The sequence below is a fragment of the Strix uralensis genome, chromosome 13, assembly GCF_047716275.1.
Source record: "Strix uralensis isolate ZFMK-TIS-50842 chromosome 13, bStrUra1, whole genome shotgun sequence".
NCBI lineage: Eukaryota > Metazoa > Chordata > Aves > Strigiformes > Strigidae > Strix > Strix uralensis.
The window spans coordinates 21,429,789-21,449,956 of NC_133984.1; the positions used below are offsets into that span (position 1 = coordinate 21,429,789).

The 20,168-nt window shown below is 39.4% G+C and overlaps 1 protein-coding gene across 3 annotated transcripts in view; it reads right to left on the reverse strand.

The window, feature by feature from the left end:
* Nucleotides 1-20,168, reverse strand: part of AFF2 (ALF transcription elongation factor 2) — a 350,342-nt gene that overhangs the window by 120,403 nt on the left and 209,771 nt on the right. For all 3 annotated transcript variants that reach the window (XM_074882237.1, XM_074882236.1, XM_074882235.1), the window contains 2 exons: nucleotides 17,798-17,834; nucleotides 17,495-17,546 (listed from right to left, as the gene is read on the reverse strand). In XM_074882237.1, the coding sequence (XP_074738338.1) occupies nucleotides 17,495-17,546; nucleotides 17,798-17,834 (89 nt within the window). The remainder of the gene's footprint in view (nucleotides 1-17,494; nucleotides 17,547-17,797; nucleotides 17,835-20,168) is intronic.

Sequence of the window (20,168 nt, forward strand, 5' to 3'; positions counted from 1 at the left end):
ATAAACTGGACATCTGTCTTTACTTTTAGCAAGTTCAACAAGGATAAACATGAACATGAATGTGGGCTGCCCACGGACAGTTTACTAGCGCTTTTTTATAGCCCCATCCCATCACTGGGCTTCTGTCACTTTTGTCTGAGCTATATTTCAGCCTCAGGTCACAAGAGTTCAAACATAGTCAATTAATCAAATGGTTTCTATGAACATAACTGCAGTTCAATAACTGTTTCCTACTCAACATAACCAAGGAAATGAAAGGAGGAGGTTAATGTGGAGATAGCTAGGTTACGTGTGGAGCTTTAAGAAGCAATCCTTGATTAGCCATCATCAGACAGGGCATTTTATTGGTGGAGCTATTTTATGTGAGACAAAAGAACAAACCCAGGACATTTATGGCCTGATCCTGCTCTCAATAAAGTCAAGTCGAGTTCTTCCATTGACTTATGCCTACTAGTTCAGGATCTATGATCTTGACAATAAAATTAACACAGCAGCAGAAAAACAAAAGAAAGAGATATAAAAACTCTCTCTTACAATGCACTGTGTTTACACTAAGAAAGATACAGGATTCAAGTCTCTAAGGTGAAATAACTGCTCCCAAGAGGAATGGAACTGAATACAGGACATGGTAGCAAATACGCCGAAGTGATGGGGAGAAGGGTATTATATCAGTGCAACAGGTTTACGTCTGTTCTATCAGTGACATGAGGTGGGGTTTGTAAAGCGGCTGATTCTAGCTAGCAAAAGTGGAAGGTCCAAATTCTTCGATCTCTGCTGCCCAAATATGACCTGTTGAATGGGGTGGGAAGCAGCATGCTCAGCCTGCCAGCCACCCGTTTAGGACGGCTTTTCTCTGTCTCACCTTTATAAGTGATGGGATTCTGCTTCGCATCACCCAAGTCTGTTAAAAAGGGGCTGAAACAAGCCCTCTAAGCAGCGTGAGAATTCTTCTTTTTGATGTGATAAAAAACCATAAATATGTGTTTCTAACCACTGAAGACAGCAAGCTTTGGAGGGGTTAAATGGAAAAACCTAGTTTAGATTGAGCCAATTCTGGTATTGCTGCACATGTCAAATAGAACTTCCCTTGACAAATGGTCCCAAAGAAATCTATGGGGCTCTTCAGGGAGTAAGGTGGTGTTTGAAATGAGTAGGGAGATTAGAATCTGGCCCTTGTTTCATTTTCAGAGATTTCAAACGTGTGTTTGTTCTAATTTTCCCTTCCTTCTAGGATTGCTGGTATTCACTTGGCCCGTCTGTAGAGGCAGAGGGATGAGAAAAACAGCACCAGTAAAAAAAAATTATAAACTCCCTAATATATGACCAAAATAGGTTTTTTTCCCCCCTGTAAAATATGTGGCATAAACAAATTCCATAATGATGCTATGAGTTAAAAAAGTTTTATTGGCACTCGTTTGGGATTACCCGCATAACTCGCTTGTGAGTTCACTACTCATGGGTAATGCACTCATCCCAAATGCATGCTAAAAACCAGCTTACGTAAAGTCAGAAGCCTCTTATAGTACAGAGGTTCGCAGAAATTATAAAGGTCTCCGTCTATAATAGGCAATGTTTTTATTAGGTTTATGCCAAACATCCCGTATTAAATTCCGTAAGTTCTTAAACAGTGACACGTATATCCTCTCTGCAACTTTACCTTTTTCTCCTCCCTACCTCTAACCACACGTTTGTGTCATATCATGCACATGTGGATGCAAACAGAGGGAACATGATTCCTTGTGCTAGGTCAGCACAAAGACATACAGTATAAAAGAGTTCTTGCTCTAGCAACTGTACTGTCTAAACTGAAAAGACAAGGAATGGGAAGAAACACTGTTTCTATTTACAGACTGAGAACTGAGACATAATTTCCAAAAGGTCACACAGGAAGTCCCTGTTACAGCTGGAATTAAAATCAAATTATCCTGAGCACCAATACAGTGCCTTAACAACAAATTCATCCTCATCCTCTTCCAACATCTGTGTTTTTCTTCATCTACTGTATTCCATTCTCATCCCTGTACCATTTAAACATCTCTCTTTGGTACCGTAAGCAACATGATCAGCATCTGTCTTGACTTAAAGCGTCACACACACAAACTGCACACCTGGCCAAGCCAACTCATGAGGAGCATGAGTAAGGTTATCAGGCCATGCACGGAGTGGGTCACAGAGTGACAGTTAAGTTTTGCACAATAACTGTTACCAACCAACCACCTAAACATTGTCTAAGGCAATTCCTTAGCCCCACAGAGAAAGTTGCAACAGAAACAGGAAGATAGCTGGTGCTGACTGAGCTGAGCTAAACTGATTTTCCTCAGTTTTCCCTCCCACTTTCCCCTGCTTTCTTCTCTAAACATCTGACTCCTGACGACGCACGTGAGGATTATACAGGCAACAGCCACACCTCCTGCACTGCCACATTCAACCTGAAATAAGACCACCACCCAGAGAAGTTCCTCTGGACACTTCTGTGGCTCCAACTACATATCCTGCTTAGAAAGGATTAGGGAGATTTTGTGTAATTAACCTAAGGTTTCTTCTTTTTTTTCTGAAAAAGATGGAAAGGAAGCATGAAGGCACCCAAAGTACCTTATTTTCCTCTCAATTTTCAGGTGAAACATTCTGTGAAAATTTATGACAAATATTAAAAATTTAGGCAATATTTTACAGACAATATTTTTCTATTAACTCACATATGAGAGAACTCTAAAACTTGGTACAAATTAAGGTTAACCCTTAAAAGAAGCCCCTAATTTGCCATCATAGAAAAAAAGTGAGATTAAGAAAATGCTTCAGTGAATTGCTAGGCAGATTGAGTATTAATGCAATATAGTTATTTCCAAGGAAGGTGGAAACATTAGGTAAGGAAGAACACATTGTCCTAATTTCAGAATGATTTCCTACCTAAAGATAGACATATCGTTTGATTTTTAATCACTTCAGAGCAAGTAACTTTCTCTAAAATCCGAAGAACATACCTGCTATTAACAATCTCAGCAGTGTCTAATAAAAAAGCACTTAAGCCCAAACTGCACTTAATTTATACGATGCGTAGCTGTAAGTTATAAACCCCAGAATCCTATGCAGGAATTAAATACTCAGTTTTTCTTTTCTGATTCAGGTAGGATTTTTATCCCTCAATTGTGCAAGCTTGACAGCGGGGGAAAACGAGTCAAGTCAACCCTCCAGCAAGAAACTCTGTATCATAGCTGGTGCTGGGATGAGGAGAGCCGCAAGTCTGCTCAGGGAAGTGGGACAGGTAGAAAGTTTACAGACTTTCAGAACATTCTCAGTTGTCAATATAGGAATAAACATGTCACCTGTTTCCACTGAACCCATTGGCAAAGCTATCAAATTGCTGAAAAAACCTTTTTTTAAATTTTAGTTAGCATAGACAAGTACATTGCTAAAATGGGTTAGAGCAGGAGTGGAAAGTGCCTGAATCAACAGAACAGATCAGATGTGCTGGATAAATGCTGAGCGGAAAGCTATAGGAAGGACAAACATACCTATTCTGCTTAGAATATATTAAAAAAGAAATGTCAGAGGACCAGTCAGTCTGGGGAAGGGGATGGAAAGAAGGAAGGTAATAAAGCAGTAATCTCAGACGCAGATCTGGAATTACCCAAAGTCAGCAGTGCTCTGTAGGGATTTTAAAGAGCACATTTAGAAAATTTGTTAGGAATTAGGAGAGCAGGGTCAATAAAGTTAAACTCTGTCAATAATCACTCTGTAATATGTATAAGGATCTTCCACCACAGTGCCCGAGGGCTACCCCTGAACTTAGAACTGAACTTTTCAAATTTAAAAAGACCCATTTATTACAGCAAGTCATTTGAGAAAATCTTATTATGGAAAAAAGCCTAAAAATAAAGCTGGTTTTTTAGCACTCAGGACTGACCCCGCGCCCCCCCCCCCCCCCCCCCGCCAAGAGCATCTATGCACCAAACTTTGCCAAGAGGAATATTTAATGAGAAGTTTTAAAGTCATTAGCCTGGCCATAACAGCACCTCATGTGACTGCAGGGATTTGGGAGGCCGGAGCAGGCCACACACAGAGTGACCAGGTTATCAAAACACAGGGCCCATCACGTGATGGCCAGGGAAGGAGGAGAAATCAGCCTCTCCCATGCGTGGTCATCTTCACGCCTCCGAAGAACCAAGGCTGCGTCTCCAGTGCATCATGGTGTGGTGTAAGGGGATTTTCACCTCACGCTGAGCAAACTGGTGCCAGTGCAGAGGCAGCGCAGCGCTTCGCCCCACTCAGACGAGCACTACTGCGGCTGCCCGGGGCTGTCGTGGGCTGCGAGGACATGACGGGCTTGGGGAGCTCTAATGCAGGGTGACACCACAGCTGTCTCCACGGCTCTCGTCCTCGCGGGCACTTCAGAATATCACCCCAGCCTCAGAGGCTCAGCCACAGGCAGTAGGGATATCTTGGCATACGGCCTTCAGGAGGAGAAGAGCTACAAAAATTCATGGCAAGCTTATGCTTTACTTGAGTATTTACATAAAGCATGTGTTCAAAGTTAAAAAGCTCTCCACTCTCTCTTCTATAATTCAAAACATTGCAGCAGTACGGGATGCTATTAACGCTGAATTGCTACAGATACCAACTGCCTGAGACAACAGCCACTTGAAGTGCTTTGCTCCCACTGAAAATATCTAAGGTGAAGGGTGGGAGTTGTGTGCTATGCAACATCAAAGAGTGAAATAACAACTAATTTTGTTTTTTAAGAGAACTACCTAAATCGTGGATGTTTTTAAGAGGGTTATCTAGGCCCTAGAACTGGATCTTGCTCTTTTTTTCTCAGATGACATTCCAACAGTCTTTTTTTTATTGTTAAATGGTTCCATGGTGCTAATCTGCAATGGTATGTTACCAGAAAATGTCCAGAAGTACTTGATAAACATGGTTCTCAAAAAGGACCTTCACATCTTTCAGATTAATGACTCTGGTAACATCACTGAGATGACTTTTATGACTAAGCATACTGAGATCCTGCTCCACTGTTATCTCATGCAATTTATCCAGCAACACAGTAAGCAAATGAATCCACCACAGTTCATACTTGTAGCAGATTTAGGTTTTGGGCATCACGTATGAAAGTACGTACTCAAGTTCAAAAATCTCAGCTTTAAGTTAACTGCTAATTTCCAGTCAGAATATCCCACAAAGATGCACTTTGTCATCCCTCATACCAAACAGAGTTTTGCTGCTGCTTTATGAATGGCCTTCAGGAACTCAGTCCTAAAGGCACTCGCCACTGAAGTCCTAACCCAATGAGGCACAAGCTCACGTGCATGTGCACATGAGATTACAACCAAGAGCTGGCAACACAGCACACTTGGGTCTACCCTCACCCCTCCTCTTTCTTCAACAGGAAATTTTGTTTCAGCACAATTTGAGGATTTTGTCCACAAAATCCCACCAGGTCTTCTACAGGTGCATGCCCGTGAGCGCCAAAACACATCAGCACCATCTGGACTGAACTGAATGCACTTGGGAACTGCTGGAGTACCCTGAAGGCTGTCCTGGGCAGGCACAGCAAATCCCAGTGCATGGTAAATTAAGAAAATGTGCACGTGTGTCTGCATGGGAAACATGACAGGTTTGTGATAAACCTACTGAACGCTCCTCACAAACTTTGTGGGGCTGGGTGCTCATAAGTGCTGAACAATCTGCAGTTGAAAACCTTCAGTGTTTAATTCTGCATCCCTGCTTCATTCTGCTTACTTATACTTTCCAAAACTCAGTGAAATCAACTGCAGTTTGATGAATACTAAGACTAAAGATGCTTTTTTCTGAGTACAAGCTCTGGAGCTGTAAATGATTAATATTAATAATGGGAAAAATCTGTTATGTATAAACAATATAAACAAACAGTAACAACCACTTAAATTTGTTAATCTGAGAATTTCTTTTCTCTGATTCTCTTTCATAAACAAAATATTTTTTTCATCAGGCAGTATCCATTATGTTCATCCTTGGTGTAGTTACAAGGCAAAAAATGTGGATTATTGATGAAATAGATCATAATGGCTCTTTCCAAGCCATTATCATTTATCATTTAAATGTGTATTCAATGAGCTTTAATCTGCAAATTTGTCACGATTGGGAGCCATTATGATTTAACAGATTCATTGTGTTTGCTTTATTCTTTTTTTAATACCATGCATGGTGCGTGTTCTGTTGACTACACGTGAAGTAATTTTACCTATCAGAATGGGCTTTTAAAAAACTTACAACAGATGAACAACAGCTGTTTATTAAAGCGTTCAGTCTTTAAAAACAACAATGTTGAACACCATATTGTTATTTTAATAAACGAGTCCTGCAAAATCTTCATAACCAGGTATATTGCTCTTCTGAAAAGTCGCAAACTCCCATTACTTCTAAGGACAGCACCATGACCAGTCATGTCTGAGATTTCAACTATCTACATTTTCTCCAGTCCCCTAAATAGGTGCTTCTTCTACTGGTTGAGTCAAAGCAAACAAAATCAATGAATGCTCTTCCACTGACGTTAATCAGTCTGAGCTGTGTACTAAGGATCCGACCAATATCAATCCTTGTGTAGTTTTTTTAATTCACAAAACTCAGTTAATAATAATAAGAATAATATGTAACACTTTGGCTAAAGCAAAATAGCATAGAAAGTTCTGTATTTTGGAGAAGGAAGGTGATACTGGATTTTTAGCTCAGTGTTTGCATAGCTGCAAAATTTATAAAACTGCAAGAAATGTCAGCAATTGGCAATACACAAGCTTTTACTGGTTTCTGGCTATGGCAGATTAATCCCATATCCAGTTTGTATATAATTCACTTAACACCTTTTCTTACTCAAGTTTTGTAATTTCCTGAATAAAATCCCTCTGAGAGTGAGCTGCACACTGTCTGAGCAAACCCCCCCTGTAGTCACCAGGAACACTGCTGTTTGCTTTGAAAGAAGACATGATGGGTAAATGCAGAAAGGCTTATCAACCCAGAATTCAGATTGTCCTCTGGTTGTGATCTCTCCTTCTTGACACTATCCACAAATGCTGTATGGTGGGAAGGCTCCCCAGCCAGGCATGAGGCAAGATGCCAACAAGAGATCAGAACTATTTGTACCGTAGCATGGTTTACCTCATGCCTTTTCTATTTTTCAGCAGGCTGCTCTGAACTGGTTTGGGGTGGGGACATGGAGGCAAGTGATACGTGCATGTGACTGACAGCTGTGCCAAGATTAGTTGGAAACTGTGGCCTCCAAAATAAGACATTGTGCTCCTCCTGGGTAAGCAGCCTACAGCCCTGCTGCTGTGTGGCTGCCCTGGAGCAGCTGGAAGCTCACCAAGGCACCGCAGGGCTTGGGAGCGAGGAGGCTCTTCGTGCCCCCAGAGGTGGGCTCCAACCGCCCCTCAGGCCATGCCTGCAGGCTGCTAAAAGGAATGACAGTGCTGATGGCTTTTCTCATTATACATCGCAATATTGTAATTCCACAAAAAGCTAGCAGGTAGCTGCAGTAGGGCTGCATGACACTGCTGCACTCTGCCCACATGAGGTGCGTGTGGGCACTTTCATGCCACCCTTAAGCACTGTTTGCCCCATGTTCACATATTAATGATTTATTCAGGGATTTTCTGAGGACAGCTGACTTCTGCCTTAAACACAAATATTTCCAAGCATTAAAAGATATGCATCTAAAAATAAAAAAGGACTCATCTACTGGGCTTAATACAAAATAATCTCACATAAAAGGAAGTATTTTTTAACAGCACATATCTACTTTATGGCACTGGTCTCTTAACTTCGTGCTTATGAGTTAGGGAAACAGCCCCTTGGTGGATTACTTTTCATAGTTTGCTCAGTAATGTGTTTACAAAGCCATTGTTACAACTAGATGCTTATATATTTTGATATACAGCATGCACTACAACAGTACATCTTCAGAGATTTCATGCTTATTTTAAAAACCTATTTAAATGTTCCTTTACCTTCCCTCCCAGCAAAACACAAGTTTATTGCCAGATACTCCAGGGCTCCATAGTCCAGTCTGACAGTAATTAAGGCAGAATTAGTGGTGCTTTGCAAGAAATGGTAACAGTGGCAAGTGTACAAAAGGATGGGCCAAATTAATCTCTGACAGCAACTCCTCTGAAATAACTAACTTACTCTAGGAATTAATTTGACACTTGAAATTTCAAATAATGGCCTTTATTCTTAACTGTCTGACATTACTGAAGCACATAACTCAGAGCCCGAGAATGTTAAGTGGATTTTGCTTTCCTTTGTTAGAAAACTGCTCATCTACTCACCCACTTTCTGCTGTGTATCAAGTCAACAGTCTACTCCAGAAACCAGTGTTTTGTTAAGACAGTACAACGCATTATTTCAGCTCAACCTGCACTTGCTTAATGCTTACCTGCCCTTGATAATGGACAGTATTAGTGATAAACATCATCTCTAAACCATGCAGTGAATGATGCAAAACACGTTACTCAAAATTTTGTGTTTGTGAACATCTGTAATATTTCCTCTGATCCTATAATTATACAATACACCAATACATAACAAATCCAATACTTTGGTAGTACACTCTAAAGAAAACTAAAGCATTTTTCTGTGCACACCTTCTACTAGAACTCTGACCCTAAACATGGTCTTAGGATTTTGCAGTAAGTTTGGACGCTAAGCTTTGACAATCTCTTCCAAAAATTTAATGCCCTCTACCTACAGTTGTTAAACTTTCATCTAGCTATGTATAGTACCTACAGTCTAATCTGATTCTGCAGCAGTTATCTAACTGTACAGAGCATCTAATCCAATTCAACGGTATTTATTTGTCCACTAAGAAACCTCCTTTATCTGATATGTAAAATCTATACATTTTTATGATTTTTTTTTTTTTTTTTTGGCGAAGAAGACAGCAATCCGTACAGAGACTTTAGAGAGAGGGGCTAGTGGCTGCTAGGAGGCAGCATCCCCCTGTGTGATGGGGGCATTATTCTGGTCCTTCCTCACCTTGGGCAGAAGAGCAAGGCCCTCAGAGCATCCTCAAGACCCTTGAGTGTTTGGGGAAAGACACAGGTTAACCTGAGATGGTGTTGCAACCACATCTTCAAGGTTATTGGATTTTGGGATGAGGGGGATTCCTGGATAAAGTGGAAAAGAGCAGGAAAACCTTTATGTGACCTTAGCACCTCCTCCCTTCAGGTTACAACTGCATTCTGCTCTCCATGGGGAAAAAACCAACTTAGCCTCCTCAAGCAGTGATGGACTTGCACTATTATCTCCCTCTGACTGTTGCATTGATTAGATTGGAAAATGAGTAACTTTTATCACACTTGATCTGAAATAGCACTATCTAGCTTACGTTTATCCCTTTACATCTACAGAACAGATAATTGCATGGATCCTGGGAGTCAGACGTAACACTGTGATGTCTGTTTTCATCCCTGGTGTCAGGTTAAAGGAGAAAAAAATAGAAAGTTAACCTGTGATTTAACACTGGCCACTGTCTGGCTCCTGCTACCAGCCTGGTATGGGTGGTTTAGACCCTTGTGAGTGCATGTCTGGCTGGCTCCCTCCTCACCATGCAGGTTTGTCTGCTGCCACCTCTAATATCAGAGTCTCTGCTGGATTCTGCAGCATGTGCTTTACTTTGAATTGCAATGGATTTTTGCCTAAAAAACTCTCAAGATACAGTTTTCTGGTTTTTTTGTTTTTTTTTTTTTTCATGTCTTTCTTCCTTATTTTTTTAAGTACAGGCAAAGGCAGATTATTTCAATTAAGAGCCTGTCACTGACAATTGTAAGCAACCTTTCTTCAGTTCAGTGCAGCATTTGCAGTTTTAAGTTTCTCCCTGCTTCTGTCAGGATCTAATTTTCAAGGCCCCGTTGCCATGGCAGCAAGTTGGAATTTTAATCCAGTACTAAAGGTCAAGACAGGTCACCAGTTTCAGTTCCTCTTCAATCTCCCCATAAAGAGCCACAAAAAGAAGCTGAGATAAAGGTCTGACCTAACAAAAAATTCCAGTCTAGCACACAGCCAGACTTGAAGTTATATGATTTGTATAGGCTTTCAAATTTGTCTGGAACTATTGAAATTCATGCTAAATCAAATATGGGCAGCACTGATTCGCATTCCTCTCTCCCTGCAGAAAAGCACATATATGTCCTTGAAACAGTTATGTGCATGTAACTTACCAGGGATACCCAGAAAGCAAATACTTCAGTAGAGTCTAACAGGTAAATCTGTGAAAGCAATCCCCTCATTACTGGAGGTACTTAACTGCTCTTGCAGACTCAGATGCGCCTGACAGCTGCATTAAGTCTGTCTTATCAATATGAGGTAGATGAGTCTACAACTTACTTTCAGAACCTATGAAAATCTTTTTGTGAAGCATTTTGACTAAACAAGACTTTCCAGTAAGGGACAATTTCCTGAAAGCTAAACTACCTTCAGATTTTGTTTACTATCATTATCCTGAAGGATAAAAAGCTCCTGTGGAAATTAGGAAATAACTTTTTATTTGCCAATTTTCTAGGCCCCCTCCTGTGTTTTCTGTAACATGGATTTTAATTAAACAATTGGTTTGCACCTACTGGAGTAAGGCTATAGACATCTCCCTCCTCCTCCAGGGCTACATCATTTTTTCGGGAAGCTGCGGTTACAGCATTAGGGAAGTCTCAAAATGCATTTTTCCGAGATGCGTGGACACAAGTGAGGGAAGCAGCTCTTCCTCCAGGAATTTAGAACAGTAATTAGCCCAGCAGTGGGGAATATTTTCCTTTTTCACTGTTTGGGAGGGTCTGTTTGTAAGGTGAAGCTATTCTGAATCTGTGGCTCCAAGGGCTATCCAAGACAGAGGATAATGCAGTGAGCGTGGCCTAGCCCCATGGGGTGTTGTGAGAACTTCACTTCATAAAAAATAAGCCCTCTGGCCAGAAAATTGATAGGCTTTGGAGCCCTGCTGAGCCCTCAGCCCAAAGGATAATGGTAGCAATATAAGTTCCTCTGGATGGAGAGTGTAAAGCTGAGAAAAATGTGGTGGATTATTGAGGTTGTCAGAGGGATTCAGAGGAAAGATGCAAAGGATTAAGTTGTGATATTAGGACATGTGGCTGTTAGTCTTACCTAGGATATTTAGGACACAAATTGGGAGTTTCAAGCCCACTCTGGCATTATGAATGCCAAGCTTCCTGGCAAAATCCATTCTTCTTTCAAGCTTATCACCCATTTCCGATTATGACTATTTTGCAGCATGGTGCAGATGAATCTGGGTGACAATTTTCTCAGTTTGTCTCAAGCTACTGAAGTCTACAAAGCCCGTAAGATATGACAGTAAGAATGAAAGGGACTAGAGCAAAGAGTATCGGGAAGAAAAAGCCAGAGAGGGAAATGGCTCTGAACCTGAAATTCAGTGACAGATCAGAGTTAAGACAAAAGGGAGGAGGGTGAGGTCCAGATTATGGCGGCCAGAAAGCCAAGCAAGAAGTTAGTTTGTATGCATTTTATCAGCAAGCGTGCAGCTCACAAAACAAATGGATGGGAGAGGTACTGAGTGTGGTGGCTTCCTCTGCTCTATCCCGATTTACATTTTCAGATTTACCGAGTACATTTGTTTTTCAAAATGAATGTTTGAAGTTGCACTGAAGTTCGGAAGTGGTTCCATCCCACAGAAATGTAAATTGGGAGGTCAGTTTGAGACTGGCCTTAAGCCATGAAGGCACAACATACGCTGCTGCTGCCTGTGGAAGAACTCTTTAAATACAGGGAAACCCGTAGCAGATTTGCACTCTAACCAGTTTCCAAAATGGGAACTGATACGTAGCAGACAGGGAAATACAGCCTGAATCCAAACATGTTAATGTGTGTCGTTTACCTGTCTCTATTAATACTGACATTTCAATGGTCACAGTTCCGTGGTTGCATAAATTTGGCAGGGACGCAGCAGTGCATCCTACTTGAGAACAAAGTAGTTCAACTGCTGCTTGTTAGTTAGGGCAAATAAATGTTGAATTTTTAATGGGGGGTTATACACTATCAGAGGAAATTCAAATGGTTCAGTGCTCACTTGAGTTGCAATCAGTAATGCTGGCAAGAATGCAGTTGGTTAGCTTGTTTCAGGCATTCTTAAAGGCAGTAATTATGTAAGTCTCTGATAGTCAAGAAAAATTATTAAACATTGATCAGCAAAATATAGGAGAATTAATTTAGCTCTGTTCCCACAATCTTTTAAACTGATTTATAAACATGTCAGGCAAAAGAGATCATGGAAAAGAATGTATTAGGAAATAACTTTATTTTGACAGGGAGGTTAAACTGTATGTGAGCCAGCTGAATAATGAAAACAAATTAAAAGTCTAATTTAGAAATTATTTTGAATAATGGGCTTATCTTCAAGGATACAGGACTTTTAATTATGACACTGGATTTTAACGTATTTCGCAGCAGCTGAAATATTTTGCAGGTTTTCTTCTATAGGCAACTGTCCATCGGAAATTCTTGTATGTCTTATTCCCAATTACTTGGTACTTTGCTCAAAAGGAAAAGCCTGTGGCAGTGAGGAACAAAACGATACAATCTTGATTATCATTGCTCCAAACCCAAGAACTTGAGGCAAAAGGATGCAAAGCAAATTTCTAACTAACAAAACAAAACAGTAAATATGAAAGATGAATGACATCTTATCAAAACAGACTCTTCTATTTTCATTTGCTATTTGTCCCTTTAATATGGTGCACTGGAGCTCTCTGAAGATTAATGGAGTTCCAATTACATGCCACTGTTGTTTCACTTATCATAATTTGTACACGGCAGTGCAAGTCCCTTGTATTCATGACTTTCCCAGTTTACCCAGAGGGAATATCTTTGGAACTTCCTACTTCTAACAAACAGGCAGTACTTAGTCTAATGATTAAAGCTTTGCACACTCGCTAAGTAAAAATGAATGTATGCTATAAAAGAAAGCAGGCTATCAACACTGGGATCAATTGACGCTCTTATGCTTTAACATGATCGATTAAAAACTGTAATTAGAAATACTAAAATTTCAGCTTCTTCACTGTATTACAACTGGGCTGGATTGTGACTGGAACTCAGATATAGAGCTGGATACATAAATAGAAATATTCTTCCTATTCCAGTTGGAGATCAATTTTACATTTTTGCTTCATGTGATTGAACTGGAAACGATGCATCAACATTGAATGAATCCCAGTCTTTTAAAACTGACTCCTTTCAAGGTTAAGAATTCATCAGTGCTTCTTGATTTGAATGTTCTGAATAACAACATTACTTGTTGTCGCATTATCCAATATACAATCCTCGGTGTAAAATCCTCTTGATGTCTGATTACTCTTCATAAGGACCTCATGCTGATTCATTTCAAACCATGAATTACCTTTAATTCATAGCTTGAACATGCTGCCAAATTTTGTTTTCCATGCTCCCAGGTGGCTGTCCCTGACACAGTGGAGAACTTCCAAAAAGCCATTAGATACTTATGAAAAGTAGTTAGATGTCAAGAAGCACATTTCCATTTTCAAACAGCCTTCCATCAAGTATTATGATAATCTTCGGGATTAGAAAAGTACTGATATTTTTTTAGAGCTGTGAAGAGAAATCCTGGCCCAACTGAAACCAGTGGTGAGTCTCCTTTGAAAAATCTTTGCTGAAATATCACATAGAGTTTCAGCTGCTTGTTTTACTTTTGAGCCCACTGTATTTAGCTGTTCTCTAGCCCCCACACAGGTTGTGTATCATTAAGTATGATGGATAACAAAAACTCTATAAAGATAAAATAAGTTGGTTTTGTCTGATCCATAAAAATTTGCTGCTCTAAGTTTTTAATGGTTTCCGGTAGTTCACTGAGCCCATGAGAAGGGCCTTTTAATACTGTATTAATACAGTAAGTATAGGAAGTAATTTTATGACAGGGGAAGAATACCATTATGATTACATTCTTCTTTTTAGCTAGGCTTTTATGGAAACTACCCAAGACTACTCTGCAGTATGATTTTGAAACACAGGATGTGCTTGATTAAAAATGTTCTGGGTAGTTTCCAATTGGACAGAGGCCAAATGCTAACAACCAAAACAGAACAAAAGGACTGGATGTTTGAGGATGACATACTTGCAATGGTAATTATATAACAGAAACCTAAGTCGCGAGCCGAGTTCGTACCCTCAAATTCATGGAAGTTGACAGAAAATCCTTCTCAGTGCAATTGGCTACACCTTATCTGTTCCTGCTTACTATGCTTCATAATAAACTAATCAGAGTAGACTGGCTGAAAACTGACTGCACAATACCCAGTGGAGATTTACAGTGAATCTGAAATTTAAAAAAAAGGAAGCCAAGTGCCGCAGTTTTACATAGCCTGATTTCAGCTACAGAAATTCACCACAACATACACACACGCACACACTTCAGTGTTCAAAATTTCATTTTGAAGATTTTTGAGTAGAAATTAGGATCTGTGGTTAGTTACATGTACACGTACTCATGTACAACATAGGTGCAGAGTTTAGACACGATCCCAACTACTATTTCCTTCTATTTCACTTGCTGCAAAGCATTGGGAATTGGGTTTCTCCAGCATGTGGATGCAATAAAGTACATGGAAATAGTATAAAAAGGATGACATTTGCATTTCAGAAAGCTTTACTTAGACAAGAAGTCATGCATCTTGCATCCCACTACAGAAGCAAGACACTGGTCAGTTATCTACCTTGCAGTATGTTGCCTCCATTCCCCCACCTAGAAGCACACACCTGAAAGCTTCTCTTGCAAAGTACCTTTGTTCTGCACGCATCGCTCAACCAGTCATGGTATAACTCAGTGATATGGTGAATGCAAGCACATTACTACCAATTCCTATGGATTTCTGATAAAGCCAATGGAATCTATAAGATTCTACTCGAACCAATGTAAATGGAAAATATAACTGAAGTTTCACTTGAACTGCATGTAAACTTAAAAAAGTTGGGGAATACCTAGAAGCATGTTCAGGTTAAAAGGTCTCTAACAAAGCATACAGATGAACAACCCCAAACTCAAATACAAGTAACAGATCCTATTGACAAAATATATAAGGAATTGTTGGGGAAAACAGTTTTGAAGTCAGTAAGATCATGCTGTGTGGTTGACAGTGTAGCAACAAATGTTACTGGGGATAAACTGGACAGTAATTCCACTCATACACACCAATATCTCCGAAACTGACCAATGTTAGAAAGATTAAATACTTCTTAATACAACTGCAATCTGATAAATACTATATTATTAAAATACACAGTGACTGCAGGAGCTGTCAATCTATCAGGGTTTATTTGGACCGCGCTATCCAGCTCTACTTGATACCATTACGTCATTCTGCCCCACTCTCTGCTTTAATTTCATTATGTCCTTAAGTACTGTAATTCCCAGTGAAAGTGGTGGTAACTGCACACGCAGATCTAAAGAAACAAATTGGCCTCGTAATACCAAGTCTCACAGTGGACTGCCTTCTAACCTCCCAAAGCCCTATGGAAATTCTTAGAAGCTGCCTTAACAATTTTTCTGCAGTAAAAGAGAAAAAGTGATAGTAATGGGTTAGCTGATCTTCATTTGGAAGCTAAAAATAAAAGTAGCTTTATTGCAGCTCTGATCTCTCATGTGTAAAATCTATCACCTACCATAAGAAGGCAGTTCATTGCAGCAGAAATCTGATTGATAGTACTGGAACTTTAGATCAAGCAGCAGAACAGAGAGCAACTGGTTCATAAAATGTACTCAGTGTCTTCGGGTTTTATATCAGGCTTCCTATAGAGAGCTTTGGTCCCATTAAATGCACTATATACCACTGAGCTCTGAAGCACTGTTCTTTTGAAATTCAGCTTATAACTATAAACCATGATTGACAAGTCTATTACTGTTGGTTACAAACTATTGAAATATTGTATTTTACGGTATACTCACTAAAATATTTTTCACAGTGGAATCCAAATACACTTGCTTTAGGAGAAAAATCATTTTAAGATGTAATAATATTTTTTTACTTTTTTTTTTTTTTACTACAGAATGTGCTTGATGTTAGGTTTGGATCACTTAGACGTTCTGAAACATGAATGCACCCATTCTGTTACCAAGAATAGTGGGTATAGTTGGCTAGATTCCTTAAAAAACCCAAACCATTACTGGAAACCAAACAGCAAAAAGCAACAACTAATTTGTTACTGTTTCATAAATAAATGCTATTCATGCAAATTAATCTATTTATCATTAGCATTCCTATCCAATTCTCATTCAATCTGAAGAAAAAAACATTTTATTTTAAAACTGAATTAGTCATTTAACCATAATTTTGTAAAGCTTTATTCAACAAAGTTTACTTGAATGAGTACTTCCATGGCTTGGGTTCATGAGTAAAGATCTGGACCTTCAGAGCCTGGTGAGCACATCGGTGGATTCTGCACCCACATCTAGTCTAGTCCCACATCTCTTACATGGTCACAGACAAATCACTCAACTCCAGCAAGTCCTTTCCTGTACACGAACTTGCACTAAGAATCAATATATTTAAATTCATTTTAAAAACCTATGTAGGTATCTCTGTATTGATTTTTCTTCCCCTACAGGGATTTACTTAAAATTGTGTCCTTAGTAGATTAAGGGGAACCACTAGAATAATTTTGAAGTCATTTTAAGTGAACACATTGTATTTACACAAACATCAGTTAAGCTCGTGCAGTTCTGCATTCCGTAGTTTAAAACATTTGAACGCTAAAAAAAATAGCAGCTCTGAACTGAAATCAGACCCACACGTATATAAGTATAAAAACAACCACATACTTTTCAAAGTTATTATTTAATTCCTGCATGTAAACTACTTTGAGATCCTGGGATAAAAGTAAAAAAAAAACAGTTCAGTCTCAACTCTCTGCTACATTATTGCAGCCTTACACCAGAGAAGCACCAAAGAAAAATGGTTTAGCACAACGGAGAATTAGCTCTTCCATAATTTTAAACTATCATATTTATAGATCATCTGTGATTTTCAGCTATTTCAAAGTATATGAAACTCAAGACCAGCTTTTCAACACCAGCTAGTAGGATCATTCCATATGAAGTGCTTTGCCCTCTCTCGCTGCATGAATGTTAAAATTCCTGCATCATTTGTTCATTGGGTTGCATTTTCTATTGTAAGAGGCTTAGTATCTGATGAGAGAAGCATAAAAGTGATTTAATTTTGGCAAGCTGTACAACTAAAATCAGCATTATTTCTGCTTAATAAACTCATCTTTCACACATACCTCTGTTAGCTAATGCTTAAAAAGAAGAAACAGTAATAAGCACTGAAAACATAAAACTGGTTTATGGCTAATTTTTAAGGACTACTGAGAACACCTGAACACCAGGACAAGATTATGAGCAGAGCTAGACTTTAGTTACCTTTGGAGAAATAAGCTCATTTTTTACGATAAATTTAAAATGAGATTTAAAGCTGGAAATAATAATACTTACGACTTTTGTGGCACTGACTTAGTTGCAACTTTCCCTGCTGGATCACTCCACTCTGCAAACAAAGGAAACACATTTTCAAATGTCAAAAGATTACTGTAGAATTAAAATGCACCCAAAGCTGTCAGCCCATCTAATTATACTTGGTTTCACAACATGCCACAATGCATAACATGTAATAAAAAATGGAACTGATCTGCTTTAGCACCATAGAAATTAATTTTTTAGCCTTTGTTTTAATGATGTTAAGCAGGAAAAAAACCCAACCCAACCCTGACTGTTAGGACTAGGATGATAAAGACCTACTTTGTACATTGTATCCTGAGGTCAGATGTTGGGAGTCCTACAAAGAAGAACACACAAAATGTCAGCATTAGTTAAATAAGATGAAGAAGGTAAGATATATCTTGGCTTGCTGGATGAAGGGCACTGGCATTACACAAACAGGGAAGGAGATGGTACAGGGAAGGGATCATGGGATTGTTAAGGCAGCACCAGTGACATTAGTGTAAAAAAACATTAACTGTGGAGACAGAGCACCACTAAGGGACCCTTTCACCGTTCAGACAAGAGCTTGTCCTCAGCTGCTGTAAATCTACACACGCCCGTTATGGAGACACTGCACAGATTTATACCCGCGGTGGTCCTCGCCTCTTCCAGGCTTGGCCATGGACGTGTGCATGAGACATCTATGACATACAATTTAGACCGCACCATGAATGCAACTATGCATTAAACTCAGCACCACTGCCTTCCTTTTTTTGATCTCACTGCTTGGAAATACAGTAACCTTTTATTGATAGTCACTGGTTTTATTTCGACTGTGACAAACAGGATTTGATAAAGACGCAGGAAGCAGATCTTCACCTGATGGAAATTCGTCCAAATCTATTGAAATCAATGGAAGTACAACAACTTTAAACCAGCAAAGAATCTGGCTTGTAACACTGAGCATGCTAGTGCTGGGATTCTTATTGGCTCACAATAACTAAGCTGCTTCCTTAACGTCACAGTGTTTTCTCACTCAGTTTTTCTCTAGGCTTTACAGTCCACCATGATTGTAATCAGCTTTCCTTCCAAGCAGAGTCTGATCATTTGAAATTAAGGTGTTATTTACAACCTCATCTTACAGCCAGGCACTACTTTGCTGGAAGTGTTAGTTCTGTAGGATGTTAAAGTCATTAAAGCCCTTACCGCACTTCCTCTTAGGGCATTATTAGTTCCTAATATTATACTGTGCTGTCAGTCAGTCCCTTGTGAAGTAAATCATGCCCTAAGAGTAAACATGACACTTTAAATTTGAATGTCAAAGGGATAAATTGTTCTGATAAGTTCCGCCTTTTCTATCACACTTTTTTATATACGTTTCTCATGAGGATACTTTTTTTTAATAGTTAAATTGAGAACTTCTAATAGTGCCCGTCTCTGGTTTATATGGCTGCACAATCTAGCCACATTATGCCTAAGACCTATAACTTGGCTAGCTAAAATTGATTTAACGTGATGTTTTGAAGAGTCATTTCTGTTATATTTTTTAAAGTAGAACTAGCAAACTTGGAAACATTCATGTGCTTGCCTACTTCCTGAAATGGTAGCTCAAAACAAAAAGAAGCTAATTTATATTTTGTATTGAAGTGATATGGTCAAGAATTTTAGGATCAACATTTAACGTGTCCAGAAATTAACTTTGATGTGGATCTTAAAAGTTCAAAGCAAACTTAATAGAAATGAAAAGCAAACTAAAATGTTAGCTTCTCTGAACCTATGCTTATACTGGTGACAATGAGATAGTGGCAGTCTGCAGGACTTTGAAAAACAGAGCACTGAATTCAGAGATGGTATAAATTAAAAACTTACAGCTTCCAGTGGGCAAAAATTTCTACTCTCACTGTATTCACACAGGTCAGACTCCACTTTCACCGAAATGGGTTCAACTGACTTTAACCCAATTTGCAATGAGGATTATACTCTTGTATGATTATGACTTCTGATGCTTAAGGCTGCAGCACTTAACTGCAGCGACAATGGCAGTGCTAGAGCAGTAACAAGCACATTCCATTAAAATAAGGCATTCTGGGCACTGACTTTGTTTTTCTAAGGAGCCACAGATACTGGTAATTTCATGATTTCCAATTAAGTATGGCGGCTGCATTTCAGACAGGGGAATATCTGCCAAACAGATAAAATCACTAAGAGGAAAATCACATTCCAGCTTCTAAACCAGGATATCATCACTTGAACCATAATGTCAAGCAGTGCCAGTTTTCTAAGCTATTTTCCAAGGTCCTGCCTTTAGAAAGAAACTTTTATGTAGCTCCATGTACATTTCCCACCCTGAGAAAGATCTCCCCTTCCCCAAACATCATCAGCTCACAGTTGTTCAGGTCCCAGCAAAAGACACCTCCATCAATAACTGCCCTGGGTACGAGATCGATCTCTAACAGTGCTACCAGAATCATAGCTAGAAGGCAACAATGGAATTTGGGCTAAAGGCCTGTTCAAATCGTACAACTTAATGATTCACTGCGTGTTAGGTGAAATGCAGGTACTCTCCAAGCATGTGCTTTTGACACTGCAAGTGCTGAGTGCGTGCTTTTGCCAAGGCCAACGCTGAGGATGGCGCTGCGCAACGCTGTGTGCCCCTGGAGCGTGCAGACAGACAGATGCCAGGGCACTG